Source organism: Dendropsophus ebraccatus, chromosome 6, assembly GCF_027789765.1.
Source record: "Dendropsophus ebraccatus isolate aDenEbr1 chromosome 6, aDenEbr1.pat, whole genome shotgun sequence".
NCBI classification, from domain to species: domain Eukaryota; kingdom Metazoa; phylum Chordata; class Amphibia; order Anura; family Hylidae; genus Dendropsophus; species Dendropsophus ebraccatus.
The window spans coordinates 117,971,834-117,981,569 of record NC_091459.1 but is presented as its reverse complement, the minus strand read 5'-3'; the positions used below and the strand labels follow the sequence as shown (position 1 = coordinate 117,981,569).

Sequence of the window (9,736 nt, the reverse complement as noted above, 5' to 3'; positions counted from 1 at the left end):
TCAGTGCTGTTTTGTTGTTGTTGCTTTTTGCGTTGTTTTTTTGCTATACACATAATACCTTTGATTCATATTTTAGAGATGTTTTATTGTAGGATGTAATGAATTGATTGATTAAGGTTAAATGTGTGTATGTATGAATTTATTCTTTTAGCTTTTGTTTATTTATTCATTTATTTTACTGTGTTGGTTAACCTGGAGTTAATATTTGCAGCCCCACCCAGCTGATGGGTGGTGCTGTGATACATGGGATATCTATGTATATTTTTTAGTAGAATTAATTGCTGTATATGCCACTTGATAAAGAGACCAGACCGGTCTCCAAACGCATTTTGTCTGATTATATAAATGTGGTTATTTATTTTTACCTTATGGTAAACATTTTATTATTACCAACTAGGTATCAGGGACAGACAGAGCTTAGTGTGAGGGTAATAGTGTAAGCTGTTTTGCTGTCAAAAGACATCTGTCCTGTCAATTTGTGTGCCAGTACACCTTGTCCACAGCTCTCCTGGGTGTAGTTAACCCAGTCACTGTTGAACACTGTCTACCTGTTGGCTTATTTCTGTGAATAGTGGTGTGTCATTGGTGTGCAATGACTGTGAAGTAACTTCAAGATTTTTTTTTTCTTGATTTTAAAGTTTCATTTATATTATTTTTCAGTTGTATTGCTCTAGTTTATGAGAAGGATAGCTTTTTTGAAATCTAAGCTTTTTGAAATTCATGTAGTAGATTAAATATAATGAAAATAAAGGCATTGGTTGTCTTTTTTAGCATGTTAATGAAAATTAACATTATTTGTCTTAACATTTTATAACTTACTTATGTATACCTATGAATTAGTACTTTACAACATAGAGTATAAACTTTAATTAGAGATGAATGAACCTGCCGAAAGCTCCAGTTTACACCAACCTGAACAATCAGCATTCGATTCCTGCTACCTGGAGAAAGTGAATAAGCCCAAGGACTGCCTGGAAAACAGGCTATGGCTATGTTCACTCGGCGTAAGAGACTGGCCGTTCCGTGACCCGGCCGGGTCACAAAACAGCCGGTCTATGCAAAGATCATCCCAGACGGTACTGCAGTCAGCGCGTGCCCGCATCAGAACACTCATAGCACACAATGAAGCAAGCGACCGGAGCCGCTCACTTCATTGTGTGAACTGACAGGTCTTTCTGCGGCCGCAATTGACATATCAGTTGTTTGCGGTGCCATATGGGATCCCGGCCGTAGCATATACTATGTGAATACGCTCCGGACGGGATCCCATAGAAAATAAGGAGTGAGAGGAAAAAAACACAGGCAGAAGGCGGCACTGTAGATGTAAATTACTGTGAGGAAAAGTAGAGGTTCCAGGCTTACCTTGTTGCCCCTTGGGCTTTGTGCATATCACCCTAATGCCAGGGTAAACAAGAAGATGGGTGATCCGGATCTAGGTCCAGGAGGGGGTCCTTTTGCTGTGAAGTTAGGCTGCAGGAGCTAGTCTAGGGTACATGGACGGGATGCTCCCAAAAAACGGGGCCCGTATGAACTAGAAGCAATAAAAGAGAAACATATGGCTGGAGCCAGCCGTACCCAAACGATGACCAGCGCTGCCTAACAAAAGATTCAGGAGTGAAGTATATAAGGTATAAAAAGGCTATTTATTAAATAATGCACATATGTGCATTATTTAATAAATAGCCTTTTTATACCTTATACACTTCACTCCTGAATCTTTTGTTAGGCAGCGCTGGTCATCGTTTGGGTACGGCTGGCTCCAGCCATATGTTTCTCTTTTATTGCCCATAGAGAATAAGGCAGTGTGTCTCAATGCACAAAGTACGTCCGTTGTTGCCGATGGCAACAACGGCCGTACTTTTACGCTGTGTGAACATAGCCTATGGCTGTATCCATGTTTTCCAGGCAGTCTTCGGACTACATCCAACGTCTTTAGGCAGCAAGATTTAAATGCTGATCGTTCAGGTTCATGCTTTTGACAGGTTTGCTCATCTCTAGCTCTAACAACAGGCAATATGGAAAGAGAGTCCTTGGGTCCTGTAAATGCTAGTGGATATTATATATATTATATATATTATAAGTAGGAAAAAAATACCAGAAGACTATCTGTAACAAGCAGCTGATACCTAATGATGCTGGTAAATAAGGGGAACAGACATAATAAACAAATAAATATTAAAGGTATTGTCCAGGCCTGGAAATTTGTTGCTTTCTTCCAAAAACAGCATTTCTCCTGTCCTCAGCTTGGGTTTGGGTTTTAATGACCTATCCACACTGAGGGACTATCCTAAACTTTCTTTCTCCAAAAAGCCCTGCAACGTTCACCAGAAGATTTCACCAGTCAGCAGTTTGGAAAGAGCAACAAAAGCCAATTTAATCTGCTATAACTCTTTAGGACCCAAAGGGAAACCCCAATGGTTAGCTTGCCTTTAAATGGGGCCTGTGTTCCTTGATCATGTCACTTGGTGCACTTGCTGCATTGACCTGTATTAGGCGGATACTCTTCAAGTTTATCGCCACCAACACCAAAGTGTTTCGAACCCTTTACAGCTCAGTGCACTAAAGTCTGAGTACTTTAGGAACTTTAACCTACACCTTTAGGCTATGTTCACACTACATGAGAGACCGGCCGTTCAGTGACCCGTAGCCTTCAAGGGCATGTGTTGGGATCCAGGCCTATACCTCATCAAACCCCCTGACAAGTGACGCAGCAGTACCACAACACCTGTCCTTGCAAGTACCATCTAGCACCCTTGGGTTACCACAGGTATACTAGTAATTACATATATGACTTTTCAGGGTAATCGGAATGAAATATGTTTAGATAATTCTCTCATCTGAACCAACTAAATGCTGCTATCAACATTGACCAAGGTATCCAGGGGCCTAAATGGCTTAAATTGATCAGTGCTTTTGAACATAAATGTATGCCTTTTTGAGAAAATAGACCAAAAAAATGATATACAGGTATCTCTATATAAGAGTAGGAATCCATGAGCTCGGATTCCTTAAAGGGATTTAGTTCCCTACCTCCTTCCATATAGGTAGTTTTCAGCACCATGCAGAGCCCTGATGGACACCGGAAAGAGAATTCTCACTCTGTAGAGGGGGAATTCTCTGTCAGGAGCCCTATAGATGTTGTGGTCGTGCTGACCGCAGTATCTATAGGGTTAACTGTCAGCACTGGAACGCGGCTCCGGTGCTGAGAGTTGTGGGGGGGGTCACTGATCTTCTACGCCTGTGCCATCCTGCAGCGTAAATTAACGTTGCTGCAGCATCAGGCATAGGCTGCAGCGACGTTAATTTACTGTGTAGCGGCAGGAGAGGGTTCAGTTTATATCTCAGATTGGAATAAGTGTTATATCTCCTAATTCAGGATAAAAAGCAAATATTATGCTCTATTATGCAAATAAACACCAAATGTGGATAGCTCATCAGTCAATTTTGCCCTAAACATGCCTTACATGTGCAGACAAAGCCTGCACTACACACAGCACTACATGCCTCTGTTCTACTCCTTGTCCTGCTTGATTGACATGCAGGTCCTAGTGCTGCAAGCCAAGCCTTGTTGATGGGAATAGATAGGGGAGCAAATGATGCTGCCTTACTTATAGCAACTCAGCTCTCTCTCCTGGACACAAGTCGGGGTGCAGAGGATACAGTTGCACCTGGGCACAGGAGTCTAAAGGGGCCCATAAAATCTCTTCTTCTCCATATTAGGAGGCCAATACTATCAATGAAGCATTCAAGTTGTGGGGCCCTGTAACAGATCTTGGACTTGGACCCATCAACTTCAAGTTATGCCCAGGGCCGATTCAAGGGTTTCTGCCGCCTGAGGCAAACCTCAGGCGGCCGCCCCGAGTGATAGCCGGCATCCCCCCGGACCCCTGCCCCCCCCCCCCGCCGCCGCCGCAGCAGCCGTCTACTCACCTGTCCCACACCGCAGCCGGCCCGCGATCTCTGCTGTCTCCACATCCCGTCACGTCCCGCGATGTCACCCTGCAGCTGTCACGGACCTCCAGGCTGTGGTGAGTGAGTGGGGTGATCGGGTCGTGCGGGGCGGTCCCGCGCGACCTGATCACCCCAGCGCGTCCCCCACTGACCCCGGGCACTCACCACAGCCTGGAGGTCCGTGACAGCTGCAGGGTGACATCGCGGGACCTGACGGGATGTGGAGAGCGCGGGCGATGGGACAGGTGAGCGGCCGCTGTCATTTTTGTTAAGTGATACTTAACAAAAATGACAGCAAGGGGGACATAATGCCGCCCCCTGCCGGACCGCAAAATCTGCCGCCTGAGGCGGAAGGCTCATTCCGCCTCATGGCAGAAGCGGGCCTGGTTATGCCTCTGTCTAGGTGATATATATGATGTTATAAGTAATAAGAAACCAATCTGCTTCATTTTCTTGTCTTTTTGTCATGAAAATAAGCTGACAGACTCCTTTTAAGTGAACCACAACACTTTCAACCAATAAGAAGACATAAAAAGATCTAATCCTTGTTATTCCAAGAGAAGGAAGAATTTGGTTAATGGGAGCCTTTGGTCTTCTTTTCTTCCACCCAGGATATTCACAACACGTTTACAGTACACAACTAGACTAGATCTGTGATAAATCTAATTCCAACCAGGAAATAAAATTTAGATAATATGATGTATTCTTCCTCCAATGTCACAGCCACAGTTATCTGTGTACACTATCACTTTATTTGTCCAGACATTTGCTTTATGACTTTACAATGCAAATAATAATACAAATCAATGTGTTGAGCTATTGCTCAACCATATTTTGCGTAGAGTCTATACATTTACTATTAGATGTCACTGTAGTTGCTTGCAAATCTTAATACTTAGTATGTAGGCAAATGACTTGATATGTATCTATCTAAGATTTGAGATTTATTCTTACCTTCATTTTATGTTAGGGATAAATTGCAGTAAAAATAAGGTGTCAAATCCACAGTAGTGGATGAATTAGGCTTGACTATCTAAGAAAACACATGGAATGTTTAGGGTAAAAATAGGGTAATGTTGCTGTGTGGGGCCTGACCTATTCAGGTTAGTAAAACCGCTGGCCAAGAAGGGTATAACAAAGCATGTAAACAGGGTAGGATAGCGTGTCCCCAAATACCTCCTTTTCCCACTGGCACTTTATCTGATGTTACATCATAGGGGCAACATATTATATAAAGGAATCAACAGCTAATTCCAAGATTTAGCTGTATATTTAGTTATTATTGGAATTATGCTTTTAACCTTCATAAAAACTTAAAATGCATGGGCATTATATGGTTACATACTGAGGGCCTCACGCTCATTATTTTATAGCAAAATCCTTTTTGAGCTGAGGGGAGATAACACAAGATACATTCAAAGAAATAATAGAAACTTGCTAAATATGTTTGAGATCTTGCAACGACTATACTTAAAGGGGTTGGCCACTTTATAGTAAAATAAGTCAGTACAAAGTATTAGTAAGTGTACTCAATGTATATACTGACAGCAGCTCCCTGTGTACCTCATAGACCTAAAATCAGACTCCGCTTCACCAAGCTGTACTGCCTTGCTCTGTTTTGTTTCAGTCCATAAAATGGCCGACATGGAGGAGCATGTGACCATGCCCTGTCCCCTGTGTCCTCCATAGACATATACAGTGGTGGACACTGGGGGGCAGGGCCTGTCACATGCTCCTCCATGTCAGCAATCTTATGGACCAAAACACCACAGAGCAGGGCAGAGCAGGGGAGTCTGATATTAGCTCTATGAGGTACACAGGGAGCTGCTGTCAGTATATACAGTGAGTAGACTTACTAATACTGTACACTGAGCAATTTTGCTATAAAGTGGAGGCGTGCGTGCCCTCCCATAGACGCTTTTAAAAAGTCCCAAACTCCCAATTGGTTGCACAGTGGACAATCACAGAGAAGCGACTCCTCAACTTGGCAGTTTTGCAGATTAAATAAATGGAATGTAAAACTGGTAAACTGTCCGTGATTGTGTAAAGCCATAAATATTCCATCGACTGAAAATAGTAACAGTAAAAAGCCACTTGTATTCCACTAGCATGTACAATATAGTACAAGGAGCAGACAGTCACAAACTGTATAGCGGTATGAAAAGTCTTAAAGTGAGTCATGCTATGACTATGACCTCTCATCCGGCTCATGTGAAGACACACAGAGACAACGAGGAGGACGGCAGCGACTAAGTAAATAAATGACGGAGCAAAAGTCCCAAACACAAATATTACCACATAATTCCAATTTGCCTCTAATGTTCCATTGTTGGTCTTTGCAATTTCTAATTCCTGAGGAAGTTCAAAATTGCCAAACCAGATGCAAACTGTAGTGTAACATATAGAGACCAGGACCGACATGACAATGAAGTGAAGCACCTTGGGTAAAATAAGACTTTTCAGAAATAGAAAGAGACCAGACTTTAAATTGCATATCTTTAGGCAGAAGACGACAGAAAGCAATGTCGTCAACCAGAAACTGAGATAGGTGAAGAAGACCTCAGATAAGTCGATGGCAAAGAGTAAAAACTCTTTAAACAATGCCCTGGGGAAGAAAAATATTAAAACTATGTAACAGGTAGCAGAGCATTGGAAGAAGATTCTGGTCACACCGAGAACTGTGAGAATGTGGTCTGTGGAAGAGAGAACAGCTCCTTTAAGCCAATCAGTAATGTTCACAATGGCAACAAAGGAATGTATAAAGACTCCAATAGCACAGATCAGTATGGAGGCAGCAGCCAAGCATATTGTCCCAGTGCCTTGTATTTCTTCCATCCTTCTTATTTATATCGTCATCTATCTTGTGTTCCTAGTGCTACTGCTGTGCTCTACTTTATCCACTGTAATAATAATTGTACATAGGATGCAAATAAACAGGAAAACCACAGTTGAAATAAACAACTATACAAATCACATGGAAGTTGATTTGCTTAGTATTATTCTTGGTATGAATGTTGTGTTATTCCTAATAATTCACCATAAAGTTCCATTATTCTGACCAGCAGCTAATGTCCAGAGTACCAACTGTGTGCAGCACAGACAATGATTAAATGGGTCGGGAGTGTCCTAGTAAGGTCTTAGTAGGTGTCAACAGTACCTGGAGCCATCAGCATACATGGATGTACATGTTATGCAGGGATGGATTTATACCCAGATTAGTTGGGAGCATGTCCACATGGATGAGTAGCCCAGAGAACATCCCCGCACCATAACATTCCCCAATGGCTGCAGGGTATTCTTTGATTTTTCTCCCCTTACACGCCAACGTCCATCGATTCAATGAATGCATTCCATTGGAGAAGACAACCCTTTACCAACTAGCAAAGGTCCAATCCTGAGACCTTTTCTACCTCATATACTGTATACTAGGGTTTCTGAGCTGTTGTGTTACACGCCTCTGGTAGCCTCCTGGGTCATTTTGGTGATGAGCTGCATATGGTGCTCCACAGTTTCCAAGTCACTTATTTACAATGGCACAATTTTTCCACTCACCATACACTTTCACCAAAGCAGCAGAGAACCGTTCACAACCTGTGCAGTGACATAAATACCACCAGCCTCAGCCTTAAAGACAATAATCAACCCTCTGTACAACTCTGACAGCCATGAGGGTTATATGTGTATCGCACTTCTTACTGTATACGCACACTAAGCCGCTCACCAGAAGTGATTTCCTTGAAGAGATAGTCACTGTCAATGTTAAAAGAAGGAAGTGATCATAGTCATGTGACCTCACTGTGTGTCACCTGACAGCATTTTTTGCACATCAAGCCCTATCGTCAAACTCAAGATATTATTCAAGTAGATTGGCTCTTGTTTACTGGGCCTATAACATGGCCCGATAATCCTTTAACAAGGGCTGCATGGACATCATTACCAATGTCCTTGCAGCCCTTGCTTAAACTGCATAAATTACCTGTCCATGGTCTAAGGCTCCCCTTGCATTCCATTTCCCCCTGATCCCATGCGCATGAGCTTCAGAGCTGCCTATCTCAGCTGACAGGCCGATCAGCCAATCATTGGTCGCGCTGATCCCAGCCAGTGATTGGCTGAGTGGCCTGTCAGCTACAAGAAAGGCTGCTCTGAAGCTGCAGCGTGCGGCATCCGGGGAGAAGCGGACTGCATTCTGAGAGCAGATTCTATACATAGAATGTCGATCCGACAGGACGGAGGTAAGTGACTTATACCCATCCTTCGGTACGAGTGATCAGGACTAGGTCCTGATCAGCCAGTGACAGGAGCCTGCCCTGTCACTGTGTACCTTAAACGCTGCAATCGCTATAGATTGTGGCATTTAAGGGGTTAATGACAGGCAGCTGCAAGAATTCAGCTGCCTATCATTATACTGGGATCACAGGTCACTGCAGCGGTCCCAAACACATCTACAGCCCCTCACAGTCAGGAACGTAGATATAAATTCCTACTGCACGGGGTATGTGCAGCAGGAATGTATATGTACGTATTGCTGACGTGAAGGGGTTATTATAGTGCTTGAAAAGCACTATATTGTTATCCATATTCTTCTTCTTCTTCAGTTTCTTCTTTTTCTTCTTCCAGCTATTTTTCTGCGCGTAATACAGCCCGAACCGCTTTGTGCACACACTCCGTTCAAACTGCGTTTTGAAGCCCTCGGCGGTGTGTGGTGTGCTATCTATTTTTCGTTTCGATCGGATTTGTCGTTTTTAAGAAATTTACGTTTAAAGACCCCGAATTTCCCATAGAAAATAATGGCCCATTGCAAATAATGGCCACACTCTAACCGCTAACAGCCAATCACAGCACATATGCAAATAGCTGAAATATAGCAGCCAATAGGAACTTTAAGGTCTCGTCATGCAATGTATCACACCATCCACAGTCACATGTCCACTATTGGCCAAAAGAAGATGTAATATATGGAAGGTCCTTAACGATTTTGTCTCACTGACATGAGTAAGATTGTCATGGTAACCAAGCAATGATCTTTACCATTATAACTACCCAGATCGCTCTTAAAGGGACCCAGGTCGCTCTTAAAGGGACCCAGGTCGCTCTTAAAGGGACATATTTCGCTCTTAAAGGGACCCAGGTCACTCTTAAAGGGACCCAGGTCGCTCTTAAAGGGACCAATTTCACGCTTAAAGGGACCCATTTCGCTCTTAAAGGGACCCAGGTCTCTCTTAAAGGGACCCATTTAGCTCTTAAAGGGACCCAGGTCGCTCTTAAAGGGACCCATTTTGCTCTAAAAGGGACATATTTTGCTCTTAAAGGGACATATTTTGCTCTTAAAGGGACCCAGGTCGCTCTTAAAGGGTCCCAGGTCGCTCTTAAAGGGACCAAGGTCGCTCTTAAGGGGACCCAGGTAGCTCTTAAAAGGGACCCAGGTCGCTTTTAAGGGTCCCAGGTCGATCTTAAAGGGACCCAGGTCGCTCTTAAAGGGACCCAGGTCACTCTTAAACGAACCCAGGTCGCTCTTAAAGGGTCCCTTCCCTTTAAGAGCGACCTTGGTCCCTTTAAGAGTGACCTGGGTCCCTTTAAGAGCGACCTGTGTCCCTTTAAGAGCAAAGGGACCCAGGTCGCTCCTAAAGGGACCCATGTCGCTCTTAAAGGGACGGGAGCCAAGTTGCTCTAAAAGGGATGTGACCCAAGTCGCTCTTAAAGAGACGGCACCCAGGATTAAAGTTTCTCTTAAAAGGAAGTCTTTGGTAAAGGGGCGCTTTGGAAGTCAAGCACTATGTATTTCCCT

General features: G+C 43.5%; 1 protein-coding gene across 1 annotated transcript; it reads right to left on the bottom strand.

Moving 5' to 3' along the window:
* Positions 1 to 5,871: 5,871 nt before the first annotated feature.
* Positions 5,872 to 6,786, bottom strand: LOC138795265 (putative taste receptor type 2 member 33). The gene has a single exon (XM_069974257.1). The coding sequence runs from the start codon at positions 6,784 to 6,786 to the stop codon at positions 5,872 to 5,874; it is 915 nt and encodes a 304-aa protein (XP_069830358.1).
* Between the last annotated feature and the right edge of the window lie 2,950 nt (positions 6,787 to 9,736).